The sequence below is a fragment of the Anas acuta genome, chromosome 1, assembly GCF_963932015.1.
Source record: "Anas acuta chromosome 1, bAnaAcu1.1, whole genome shotgun sequence".
NCBI lineage: Eukaryota > Metazoa > Chordata > Aves > Anseriformes > Anatidae > Anas > Anas acuta.
In genome coordinates, this window is record NC_088979.1 from 190,845,893 (window position 1) to 190,859,555 (window position 13,663).

Sequence of the window (13,663 nt, forward strand, 5' to 3'; positions counted from 1 at the left end):
TCACTGTGTCATCAGTACTTTGAATTAAGACAAACTTTATAAATGGCATGAACATTTGTTCTGCTCTAATATGTATGTGTGTGTATATATACATGTATAGTTTCTATATAGTAAAACTACTTGATCTAGAATAAAGAAATTCTCCTATTTTCAGCAAATTTAATTGTCAGCAGCTTAAAAGCAAAATAAATAAATCCTCACCCTAAGATGTTATAATTTATATCTGTCATTTAACTTAGTAAATTCAGAGCAGGTTAAAAAAGTTACCAGAGGATCAAGTCCTCTTATCATAGCTTCATGATTGCTTTTTTATTGAAGTACTTAAGCAATTCTGGTTTTATGAGTAAGTTGAGTTGTTTTCCGTACTGGCCAGCACTGTGCATCTCACTGTAGTTGGTTCTGTATTCTGACCACCTGACTTGCGTGTTTATGATACCACACGATAAGGAAGTTTTATGTAAGTTAATTCCAGCTGCAGGACGTGTCTTGGTGCCTGCATCATAATTTTTATTTTATATACCTGTTGTTTGTCATTGTTGATACATTTTTCTTTATTAAAATATCCTTAGACTAAAACTAAACAACTTTACGCTCTAGGAGAATCTACTCCAGCCACGTACGCTGCACTTCCTGATTAGCATCTTCAGCAGCCAACAGGAAACAGGTTTTGTAGGATCCCACAAAGGTCAGGACTTGAGTGATTTTGGCCCCTGCTTCCAGTGCTTCTGTAGGGCGTCCCATGGAGGATGTCCTGCCAAAGCCATCTTTTTCTGATCGTAGCAACTTCCTACCTGCTAACCATTCCTCACATAGCAAGGTGATGTTTTTCAGACGCAAAAGACTGGAATTATGTGGAATTTATGAATGGCAAGAAACCCGAAAGGGTTCAGTGATGTACAGACAGGCAACTGCTGTCTGTCTTGGGGCACTGACAGCCGTGCGTACTTTGGCAAGAAACTCCACTTGCAGCCTCTAGAGAAACCGTGGCTTAAAGCTCTGAGCATTTAAGCTTTTAAATTAAATATGTATTTTTAAATTAATGTTTTCTTTCTGGGTTTGTTTCAGTAAGGAGGGGTAATTAGTATTTTAATTGGTAGGCTAACACATCCAGTTTGGGGGTTGCTTGGAAGATTGAAAGCAGCGACTATTGTTGAATATTTCCTCGTGCAGATATGACTCAGAAATATTGTTATAATTTTGGATTTAAAAATGGTTCGCGTTAATCTTTTTTGCTACCAAATTGAGAATGTAACTTCTGTTAGCATCACAGATAATGCTGTTGCAGTAGTTAAGTTAGGTGAAGTTAGTTACTGCAGAGCTTATTCTGAAAAGGGCCAACCAAGGTAATAATTGTAGTGGGGATTTCCATTCATGCATTCACAAGATTTTATTAAAAACAGTGCTCAATTCATCAAGTATGGTGATACTTTTAAAGGGATCGCTGTTAAGACTGCTATACTCAAAATCTCTTTTCTCCTTGCTCCCAGAATTTATATGTCATTTACACACTTTCAAGCAAATGAATTCTTTTTGTGTTTGTTTAAACTGCAAATATTGTTAGCACACTCCTCTGTCATGGTGAGTTTAGCATGGCATATACACACCTGATACATGTTGGGGTTAATGGCATGAGACCATGGATGTAAGGGGACGTGTTTTGCTAGGCACCGAGGAATCATTTTGTTTATGAATAGTAAGGAAATGTATATTTAAAAATGAAAAGCTTTATTTGCATAATTCTTTACATTACCAGGCTCTACAGATGGCTGGTTTTGTAAAGATTTGATTGAACAAAAGTAGCCAATAACTGTAGTAAGTTTTCCATTTTGGTCTGAAGATGTTTTACTTGCAACAAAATCTTTTTATCTGTGGAAGGGAGTTAATGAACTGTGAATCTGTGATACAGAAAATGCAACTTGAAGATTTTTCTTGGTTTTGCAGTGTTCCTGTTCCAGTAGTCAGTCTAGAGAAAATTCCTAATCTAGTGAAGGCAGATGGTGCCAACGTTAAAATGAATTCTGCAACCACTACCACCATCACCTCCTCCTCAGCCTCTTCATCCACCATACCTGCTCCAACCTTGGTCAAATCTGGTTTGACGTCTAAATCAGTGCCGCCGTCACCAGAAAAGATTCTGAACGGCAAAGGAATTATAGCTCCTTCAATAGACAAGAAACACCAAAATGGCACTAAAAGCAGTAACAAGCCTTACAAAAGACTTTCAGGTGAGTAGTATCGTGGTTCGCTTTTTGATGTAGTCCATCTTTCTTCATTTATCTTTCTGTGGCTCAGAAATAAGGTACTAATAAACTGCTGTAGCCTGGTTTTGTTTTGATTTTTCTGCTGTAAGATGCTTGTTTACATATATGAAAAAGAAAGCTTTCAAACTCCTGGCACGTGTAAACAAACTATTTTCAAAATGCATGTTCCATTTAGCTTAAATGTGGAATGTTTTAATGTATTTTTTTCAATTGGCCAACAAGTCAAATGTAAAATTTTAAGGAAGAAAATTCATTAAAACAGAAAGGCAGAAAGCTTCTTCAATCAATTACATAATACCAGTTTGTCTACAGCAAAAGATAATATGCCTGGGTTGAGTGACTATCCTATGGTCATGACCACATTGAGCAGCTGAGGTTTAGGACATTGCATTATCTGCCAGGTCGTAACTTTATTTAACGGTCATTTTTCTTGATAGTGAACACTGGAAAATTCCAGGAATATACGGGCAGTGCTGGGGGAATCCTAAATGTCATAATTTTCCTCCTCCACTTCTACCTCTGCGACTCACGTGTGAGTGAAGTAAGAAGATGGTAGCGCGGGGATCTTTATCTTTTTGAGGAAGAAAGGGCAGTGAGGCTGAGGGACTGGCATCAAAAATGGAAATGCTCTGGCTGGCCTTAGGCAGTATGGCACTGAGGAGATCCCTGTGCAAATTTACCAGTCAAGCACAGAACAGCACAGGGGGGCAGGTCGGGAGGTTGCCATCTGCTGGAGGAAGATTTTTTTTTTCCACAGAGCTCCCCAGAGGCAACCCATGCCAGCTGTTGGGCAGCGTGTAGGTAATTTGTCCTCTAAAGCCAAAAGCATATTTTTGTTTCGAATAAAAGGGGGGAAATAAAGTGTTTTGAGGGATATACCATTTAAAGCAAAAGCAACTGATTCAATTTGACTGCTTTAGAAGCTGTGCAGGGTCTATTCATCTGCTGGCAGTGCTTTGTGATTTGGGCAGCAACTCCCTGTGTGTACTGAAAGGCTAATTCTGCTAATGGCAGCACGATCCGCGTTAGATCGTCTGCTTGACAGAGTTGGTTCATACAATTTCCAAATGTGCACAAGCTCTGAATCAAGTGGAAGTGTACAAGAAAAATGCTTTCATTTCCAGTTAATGAGTGTGTCCTATTTTTGACAGAATATCAGTTTTATTTTTTCCATTTTCTCCAAGTTGGCAGTTAGCTCTTTGGTACTGCATCCATGGCTTGATTCCAGACCAGTGAGAGGTGTTTGCTAGGGCTGTGTGTGGTATGGAAGAATGCCATCGCCTTCAAGGATTCAGCACACTGATTGCTTTCTTAACTAGTTAAAGGTGGCAAGTAAGAAAATGGAGCACTTGTTCATGATAGCATTAAAAAAAGGCAAAAGTGGCTGGTTCGGCTTTTATAACTTACTCTTTACTTGCCAAGATCCAATTTGTTGTTTATTTTAAACCATTATTTCATTTAATGCTCTATGGGCTTAATTTAGCCGATCGATTCAGATCGATTCTTACTTGGGTAGTTGAAATTGATACTTATTTTCTTCATGTCACCATGTACTGCTGCAGCACTGTAGGAGATACTTGTACCTTTTTTGTACAAGTACTTGCTGAAATACGCTCGTACAGGAGAATCATTTTTGTATCATTCCTTTAGCTTCCTTGTCGTGTGTGGAGGTGACTCCATTATTATTCTGTCTCTAAGCTATCACTCATGATTTCTTCCAGGATAGGGGAAGTTTCAGTGGTGGAAATTTCCAAATAGGCTGGGACTCTGCGCAGGACTATCTGAGCACTCTGATAGGCATTGGTTTACTTTTAGATGGCTAACCAATGCGCAAAACTGATACTTGTAGTAAAGTTTCTTTATCATTATAAGATTTTAAATCCATTAAATCTTGCTTGTGCTGTCCCATGCGTTCGTGCAGCAAGGCAATAAATCAGTGATGATGCAAAGAACAAAAGTTCTGTGAGCCCTGTAAATTAATTGTCTGTAGATTGTGTGTCACTCTGATGGATCCTGCTACACTGAAGGGCACAAAGCCTGAGAAAAAGAGCTTGGAAGGTCAAGAAGATGATCGTTTTAGTTAGACCATAAATTATATTCTTTTCACACTAAAAGGAGAAGCTGCCTGGGGATTTAGGTTTCCCTGTCCTCTGCCATGCAGGGGTGCAGCTGTTAATTTTTGAAGACTCTTTATAGGTCTGGCTGGTTTACATCTGTTTTCCTTCCTTTTTAGCAACCTCCACTTTCTCTCATACCATTTCCCTTCCTGTGGCTGAAGGTCTATTTTTGCTTGGTTGGTGTTTTTTTGTTTTGTGTTTGTGTTTTGTTTTGTTTTGTTTTGTTTTGTTTTGTTTTGTTTTGTTTTACTTTGCTGAGAGCTGGTGTTTGTTTGGGTGATGAATGAACCTGCCCTCTTTTCAGGAGCACTATTGGTGAGCAAGGGGAGTCAGCTCGTGGACCCACAAAAGACAGTCTGTAGCTGCCCAGCACAAGTGCATCAGTGTTCCCTGGTAGCAAACTGGGAAAAAACAACCCCACATATTTAAATTTTCCTTAGTTCTTGTTCTCTTTGGGGTAAAACTAAAAAACACAGATGCCCGGTTTAAGCTTTATTTAAGAATATCTGTGGTGTTTCAAACAGGAGCGTGACCTTCCTTCTGTAGGTGAAGCTACAATGCTCATTGCTCTGGCCACCAAAACCTAGGAAGTGAAATCCATTCTGGAGAAACAGCTTCCTCAAGCTGGGCATGTGCACAGGAATCTACAGAATTCCTAATACAAAAGTAGCCAGAAGCTGTATTTAAACAAGACAAGAAGGTGAAAATCTTCATTTACAGCGTTGCCCAAAGCAGACGTATCTGTAGCTAGGTTTCATGTTCATGACTCTTCAGGCGCAGCCACATAAACTTCAGTCAGAAGTGGTTTCCTGTTTGTTTAATACTTGGTGTTCCTCAGAGCAAGCATGTTATTTTGCTGATCAGTAGGTGGCAGAGGCTTCCACTTCTTGTGCTTGTAGTTCATTAGAGAGCTTTTACCTCTGTATGGTTTCCTGAAAGCTGTCTTTCCTACAATCAATCCCAAAAGTCTTGCTTGGCCAGGACACAAATTGCAGTCTGGCTGTTCCCAAAACGCTTGATTTTTGCAGTATGTTTCCATGTTGGTCCAAAACAGCCCAATTTTGTGTCTTCCAGAATACATTGCACAGCCCTGCCACTGCCTTCAGGACTGATTTTTCATTAGAAGGCACGTTTATAAATCCATATAGTTTGTTTAGGGTTTTTATCTGTTTTCTGGGGTTTTGGCAGGTGATTCAGATAAGAATTCATACACTTGAAAACCAGGAGTAATTAACTCCTTCAACCTGAACATGCATTTTCATCCATTAAGTAGGAAAAATGTTTATCATATTTAGTCATACACAGACCACTTTACTCTTTCTATTGACCTGTAGAAGCCACAGAAACTACAACTGCGTGTGACAGATTTCAGACCATTTTTTTAGGTTTCACCAAAAAAAAATAGCACTAGCTATGTTTTTCAAGCTCAGTTTTTGGTATCTCTCTGCTAGTAGGCCAATAACATAACTTTTTATTTGATGTTTGCTTTATCATTTGTAAGTCCATATATATTAGAATACATATAACTGCTAGTAATTTTGCTATTGGAAGGCAAGAATTATCTCTTGTAGGCTACTTGGCCTCAAATTTCTTCTTCTAGCTGTTCCACTTGCTGTATGGTGTCCTAGCATTATAGCATAGCTGGGAATTGCTGTCTTCATCTTAGCTCTGACTCTGTTTATTTATAAGGAACATTTAAGTACTCGGATTAATTGTTGCATTTAAGCATAGGATATTTATTTTTATCTGAATATAACACAGCTGTAGATTTAAAAATGATTTTGACAAATAGTTTATATCCCAGTATCAAACAAAAGCAAACCAGCCTGCCAATTAAAACACACCGTGTCTAGGAATATAAAGATAACGGTAGGTTTTTTGGTGGCATCAAATAAAAATTCTATGTCTGTAGATTTGTTACAGCTCTGTAGTGCAAAACATAAAACTATATTAATATAACTTAAAGGAGGTGACTATATCTGTGGTATATAAATACTAAAATATTAATGACAATGAAATATGCAAATATAGCACATTAAATATTAAATGCACGCCTAATGTTAATCATCAGTAGAACTCAAATGAGACTTTTTTTCATAATCGCTGCAAACTTTAAGCTCCATGCCGCCATTGACTTAGGGAAATAAGAACTAACATGTGCTTTTTTTTTTTTTTTTTTAACACTTCCTGAAAATGAGACAGATTTAGATAAATTTTGTTTTTAAAATGTCACCAGTAATCTCGTGTTTACATTTTAGGCACCGCTGGTTGTTTTTCAGGGTTTCTGAGTTTGTCAAAGTAATGTATAAAGCACTTACAGTATTTAGTCTGTGTGTGTCTGAAGTGTGTGTCGGAGTCAATCTCAAAGGCTAGATTTGCAAGTGCTGCATTTCGAGGCCTCACAGGCAGCCAGTGTTAGAGAGGGAACTGAACTCACCACTTTTTGGCTTGGTCCCGCGTTTAGACCACTCTGTTGAGTACAGCTTTGTAAGCAGACTTACTCCTGTGAAGTCTGTGATTGAAATCCTGCAAATATGGTTGCTCCGGTTAAAATTCCTCAAATAATCTGCTTTTTTCTCCTTTTTTCCTCCACCCTCATCAAACAGAAAGAGAATTTGACCCAAATAAACACTGTGGAGTACTGGATCCTGAAACAAAGAAACCTTGCACAAGATCGCTCACCTGCAAGGTATTTTTCTTAGAAGATAAAATATCAGATGCTTTGTTATAGTTTAAATCCTACCACAGTAGTTTGAGAGGTCATACCTGCTCCTGTCTTACAGACAATGGGTATGGTATTCAGACGCTGTTTTCAGGTAATTCTTTTGAGTAATTCTGTTTCTTTGAATCAGAGCATCTGCATTATTCCACTGATGTTTCTAGAAAGATGTTTGTTTTTCTTTCCTTGTCATCTCGTTCTGAAAAAAGCATTAATGTTTCATGTAGGAGCTCTAGAGTTATTTTAAATACTCCCTTTTTAGCTCATGTATGCAAAAATGTTGAAGTATAGTCACTTTTTAGTGAAAATATAACGTGATTTTCATATGATAAATTACACGGAGGCTGACTTCTGGTAATAATAAGCCTCATGTTAAAAAGTAGCAACAAAGTAAGATGTTGATAATGAACGTTTGTATGTGTATGTGCTGCCTGTTGGTAGAGACAGTCAATTACATTTGCTTAAAAATGTATTCCCATTTTTCAATCCAATGAAATCAGTTTTTCATTGTAAGTTAAGAGCCGCGGTGACGTTACTTCTTAATATTTTACAATTATTGGAATTATGCTTTCTGTGCTGGAAAGGGGAAGTCAATAGAGTCTATTATGAAGATTGTTGCAGAAATAGTTTTAGCCTCGATGTGGCATTTCTTAAGAATTGCTTCATAATTTATCAAAGATAATGTGGAATAACAGCTTTATTTCCATAACTGTGGCTAAAGTTGTTTGAAGTAGATTTTTATCTTGTAGAGAGTTGTGGTGTATCGGAAGTATAGAGGACTCATAAACAATGTCATGCACACACAAATGCTTTTTAACCACCCTATTTTTAGACTCATTCACTTAATCATCGACGAGCAGTTCCAGGCCGTAAAAAACAGTTTGACATCCTTCTAGCTGAACACAAAGCTCGATCCAGGGAAAAAGAAGTCGCAAAAGACAAAGAGCATCCACCGTCTGCAAGGGAAAGCTATCAGAGCCAGCCCACACCAGCACAAGACTCTCTGTCAGGATCCTCAGTGAACTCTGGGCAAGAATCTAAAGTAACATCTCCTGCAAAATCTAGGCCACCAAATTCTGTACTTCCAAGGTAAGCAGTTCTCCAGTGTGAAGTGTTGCATTCTGAAGTTGCTGTTAGAAATGTACTAGTCTGTTATACAGGTTATGTTGTAAATATTCGGTATTTGGGCTATTGCATGATAAAACATACATTAATTATAAGAATTTCTCTTAGCAGTAAAAAATAGAATATACTTATATTAACCTGAATCTGTCCACGGTAGCCTGTTGTCTGATTGGGCACGGGGTAAGGAGTGGTGTCCATCCACTGCTCTGAACCTTGGACTAGCAGCATTTTTTGTATAAAATGGCCAGTAATAATTAAGACAGTTTCTGACATGTTTGGAAATAAAAATATATTTACATTAATTTATTTTAATTCTGGATAAACCTGCGTGGTGCCAGGAGTTGGACTAGATGATCCTTACGGGTCCCTTCCAACTCGGGATATTGTATGATCCTATGATTATATATATTGGAGTACTGGTGGCAAAATTCAGCATGTTTACATAGAAATTTTCTCTGCAAATAATTCACCAATTACATCAATAGAATGTCTTTCAAAGAAAGGTATGATTTCACGTATATGACAGTGTAAGCAGCTAATTCTTAAAACTTGAGATTTGAAACTGCCTGTAGCACATCTTTCCTCATTTCAAAGATTTTTTTCATATAAAGGACAAGGACAGGCTTCAGAAAGACAGTGTGAACTTCCAAAAATGTCCCTTTAGAAAAACTGCCGTGAGGTATTGGAGCTACTGAATTCTCCTTACCCTCTGGCAAACTTTCCCAAGTGCTTTGGTTGGCTGCTGGTTTTTGGAGTGTGTTTTTTTTTTTTTATACTCATTTTGGCTGGGATAGATGGAGCTAAGATTCTTGGTTTTGTTTCATATTTCGTATTTCGTTTGTTTCATATTTCAGTTCTTTGCAGAAGCCTTGGTTAGGATTAGGTGCCCATTTGGGAGCTTTTGTACAAAGTCTGTATTTCCAAGTGATTTTTAGTCACATTTGCTATCTCGAGTTTTAAAAACAGACATTTCCTATGTTTTCTGTGTGTTCATCACGCCATGATGAAATTCTGTTCCTACAATGACAGAGGTGGGTCTGACAGGGCTTGGAGTGAATGAAAGAATACACATAGGTAAACTGGTGAGAACTCAGCATAATCTCTGTTAAAAGAGTGACCTACGCCATCCTCACATGTAGAGGAGCGCAGAGGGACAGGCAGACAGTTTTTTAGTAGGTGTTTCGGAAACAAAACTGGGATGTGATTCAGTGAGAGTCAGCTGAAGAAACTGTAAAGAAAGGTAGTGGTACATGAGGAGAAGGATTTCAGCAGTCATGCATTGTGTTTGTATACTTCTGTTTCTGCTACAGCTGCTCTGTTGTGTCATCTTTTCTGTTTTTGCAAGCAGCTGTGCCAGGGAAAAGCCTTGCTACCTCTCTGCTGGGAGTCAGCAAGCCTGCTGCTCTGGTGCTGGCAAGGGTTATGTGAGTGCTGCCTGCTCTGCTGAGGCAAAGTTGTCTGGTTTCACTGAAAGTGACTTGGCTTGACCTGGCCAGCTTTTCCCGAAGGCTAAAGAGCACTCGCACAATGAATTCCATGCAACAGTGACTGCAGCAGCAGTTTCTAGCTGATGGATGTTGTCAAGCAGCCCCTGCTCGGTTCAGAAGAGAGCACCTGTCTGCAGGTCTAGTGGCTGATAGCATAAATTCACTAGGTTGAAGAAGGCTGGCTGGATAGCTTGCTGTTCTTCTCATTTTGCTCAGTGTGTACATCTCTTCCAATTTCAGAGTTCCACATACATAAATACATATGTAGATACACACTTGGTTGTATAAACTGTAATTGCCAGTCCTTTACACACACAGGCACACACCCTACCTACCTACCTTCAAATCTGGTTTGTTTCCAAGTTAATTTGAAGGGGAAGATGTTGTGCCCTGTGGTGTACACGCTTTCCCACTTTGTTTTCCTGGATTTTAGGCAGAGGTAAAGAAATCCTCCATGATGTAAGAGGTCCTCCTACTTACTGCACTTACTAAACTAGCTGTGCAGGGAGTAAGCTAAACGCCCGTGTTTATATTTAGTGTGCTAATTTCAGCATAACTGGACACTTGGGATTAATCAAGCAGCAGAGTTACGGTGTGGTGTAAAAAGATTTCACACATCTGGTTTTGTTTGCATATTTAATACACTTTGCCTCCCTCAAGATCTTAAACTCAACTTCACGGCAAATTTAAAGTTTCAGGCAACACACAGGTGCTTCTGTTAGTGGTAACCTGGTGATAACCCCAATATATTTCTGACAAGGCCAAGTGTCAGGTATTCTTTATCTTTTACTGTCCTTCACATGGTCATTCCAGGTGTAATTTACTTGGAAGCGTTTCTCTGGCAGGTGGGTTTCTGGAGCTGTCAAACACTGATGATGTAAATGTCTGTTCTCCTTCTAGACCATCATCTGCAAATAGCATAAACAGCAACAGTTCTTCAAACCACAGTGGGTACGTACCAGAACTGCCACTGCCTTCCATGGGAGGAGATCTAACCAGTAGATTGTCCAGTGATGAAGGAGAAGCAGATGGAGCTGAAGAATCTGAGAAATTAGACTGTCATTTTTCTGGACACCATCCCAGACCTCTTGGGGTATGTGTCTCTCCCTGGCATGCCTTGCTGTTGTTCTTAAGTCGTTAAAGAGGGGAGAAAAAGATTTTTACTACAGTAAAAATGTAAGGAATGAGGGAATTATATTGCGAAGCCTGCATTCTAAAGAGAACAAACACATTTGGCAGAAAACTGTGGTCGGAATGGGGTAAGGTAGGAGGAGAAGACTGCTCGTTGCATATGACAAACATTGGTAGGTTGCAGGACAAGCAGGAGAAAGTAAGTTCTGGATTTAGATATTCTTCTCAATAGTCTGTAAATCAGGTATAGTTCTGCTAAACTGCAGAGAAAAGCTGCAGTGTTTTAAATGTGACTTGAACAGATAATTTGTTGTCATAGTTCTTACGAAACTCCCTTGCAATTGGTTATAGCTCTGAAAATCATGTGGCAGCAAGGTGCTATTACAGTGCTCGTCGATCTTTGTAGTCTGCTATGAAGCAGTAATTAAATATCATTTATGTGAGAGTGTATGTGGACATTGAAGCTATTGCTTCATTCGTCTAAAAATGGAAAGTAGAGCACAGCATACCCCATCAGCTCTGGCAGGGGCTGAAGAATGTTCTCCGGCAGCTGTTTTTGTCTTTCTCCCATGCTAGTGGCAAATTTTATTGTAAGTAGTAAAGTGCGACCTTGTGTCATTAGATTTGCAGTGCCAATTTGTTTACATTGTAGAAACTAAGAAACGGGGGGAGAACTCTTGAACTTGTGAGCAGTTGGTTCTCATAAAGATCTAGCCAAGGAATAAAATTAGCAAAGACTTCATTTATATGTTTTCCACATGATACGCAGAATAAAATTAACACTGGGGTAACTATAGGATTGTCTATGGTCCTTGGAGCAAAGGAGAACTTTCCAATGTCAGACCACCTGTATGACTGGCCAAAATTACTTCCTTATCAGTTCCTTAGCATTTATATTCTTCCTCTGTTCTTTACCTGATAGTAAACTAAATTGTTAGTGGAGTATGAAGTATACTTTACACTAAGCTGAAAAATTAGGCGCAAATTTCATACATCATGCTAAATAATATTTATCTGCAGATAGTGAGAAATACCTTTTTAAAGGTATTCGTGATATAAATTACAAAGTTATTACTTGATGTAAAAATGATCATTCTTTCATATTGTAGAAATACTTTTCTATGAACAACATTGAAATACCTTTTCTTGCAGTTTTGTTCATATGGTAGTCGCTTAATGGGAAGAGGGTACTACGTCTTTGACAGAAGATGGGACCATTTTCGATTCGCACTAAACTCCATGGTAGAAAAACACTTGAATTCACAGATGTGGAAGTAAGTGGGAGTTTTACACTTGGTGGGTAGTTCGACGTTTGTAACTCTGTACAATTACAAAATTAAACTCTCCACTGGGGATTGTTTTTAAAATTTCTTCTGCATTAAGTCACGTCAGTAATATGCCCATGCCAGTAAAAATGTTCTCTTCTTCTTTAAGGAATATGCAGCACAGCCGAACAATCTCCTATCCTGATGTGGATTTTTCCCAGATTTAGGACTTTTCTGTAGTCCCTCCAAATCTGGGGAGGAATAATTCACTAGTTCTGTTAACATTTAAGTGCATGAAAGTTCAGTGTTTCCTGGGTTTGGAGATGGCATCTTGATACCATGCAGTTTTATAACACAGGTTAGACTTGGCCTAGCTCGTTGTACTTGTGTCACACAACTGTATCACCATTCACACTTTGCTCTCTGAGACTCGGATAAGGAATTCAGTACCTGTTTGCTAACATGTAAGATGGAATATAGAAATTTTTAGTCCATAGCGCCCTTTAAACTCCCTGGCTTTGAGGTCTTTAACTTTCTCTTTATGACTTAGTATTGAAGCACCTCTGTGCCACATCACTATAAGCTTAGGTTGTGTAAAAACATTAAAATAGACTGCATTTCAAAAAAAAAAAAAAGCTATTCTTTAAAACAATATGTACAACTATATTTGAAAGACTCATGGGGTCTGCAGGTATGACTTTTTTAAATTCTGCTGTGGAACATGCATTCTTCTACCAATATAATGACACTAAAGTGCAGTGTTTCATGTCACTATTTATTATCAGGACTGTGTTATATTCATTGGATGCCAGCCATTAGATAAACAAGGTTTGATTTTTATTTACATATATTTTTGAAACACTAAAGCTTGGCTCATCTGACTAACCTGGTAACTCAGTGATAACAGCGCTGGGAGGCATAGTTTGGAGGTGGGTGGGTTTGCCATGAAAGGGCCAGTGTCATCTCTGTTCAGAGACAGGTGATGCTTGATCTACAACGGGTTCCTCTCTTCTGCTTTGCAAATTTGGCAGCTAACTAGTGTCTGTCACCTTCCACAAATAAAACTAATTTGGTTTCTATAAATAGGAAAATTAAAACCCGTTATCTATTGGCTTTATTTGCCAGGTGAAAAGACATTCAGGCACGTGAGGCAATGTCGCTAGTATCACGCCTTTCATGAAGACCTAAGATAATTTCTGTTGGAGTGCTGTGATACAAGGAATAAACAGGCCTCATCCTGCTCCCACTAAATCCAATTGTAAATGTTTTCTCAAATTCCAGCTGTTTGTGTAATCTCTAATATTTTCATGTATTATATCCATACTTACTTGTCTGTATAACATAGGAAGCTCACAGTGCTTCATCTCTTTGTATTCTTCTGTTGTCCTCAGTCCTCTGGACTGATCTTTTCCTGTCTTTGCTAAGCAGGGGTGTGTGTAAAGCTGTGATTTTATAGCTGATGCTAGTTCAGCTCTAGCTGTGGCTCATCCAACTGAGACAAAAGGTAAAAGGGATGCAAGGCCATATTTGAGAACAATAGCAACATCCACAGAGTGCA

General features: G+C 38.6%; 1 protein-coding gene across 9 annotated transcripts in view; it reads left to right on the plus strand.

Annotated features, from left to right (window-relative positions):
* The window catches only part of ATXN7L1 (ataxin 7 like 1), a 114,504-nt gene that overhangs the window by 88,001 nt on the left and 12,840 nt on the right, over positions 1-13,663 (plus strand). For all 9 annotated transcript variants that reach the window (XM_068669783.1, XM_068669786.1, XM_068669785.1 and 6 more), the window contains 5 exons: positions 1,942-2,225; positions 6,985-7,067; positions 7,930-8,186; positions 10,610-10,802; positions 11,993-12,114. In XM_068669783.1, coding sequence (XP_068525884.1) covers positions 1,942-2,225; positions 6,985-7,067; positions 7,930-8,186; positions 10,610-10,802; positions 11,993-12,114 — 939 coding nt within the window. The remainder of the gene's footprint in view (positions 1-1,941; positions 2,226-6,984; positions 7,068-7,929; positions 8,187-10,609; positions 10,803-11,992; positions 12,115-13,663) is intronic.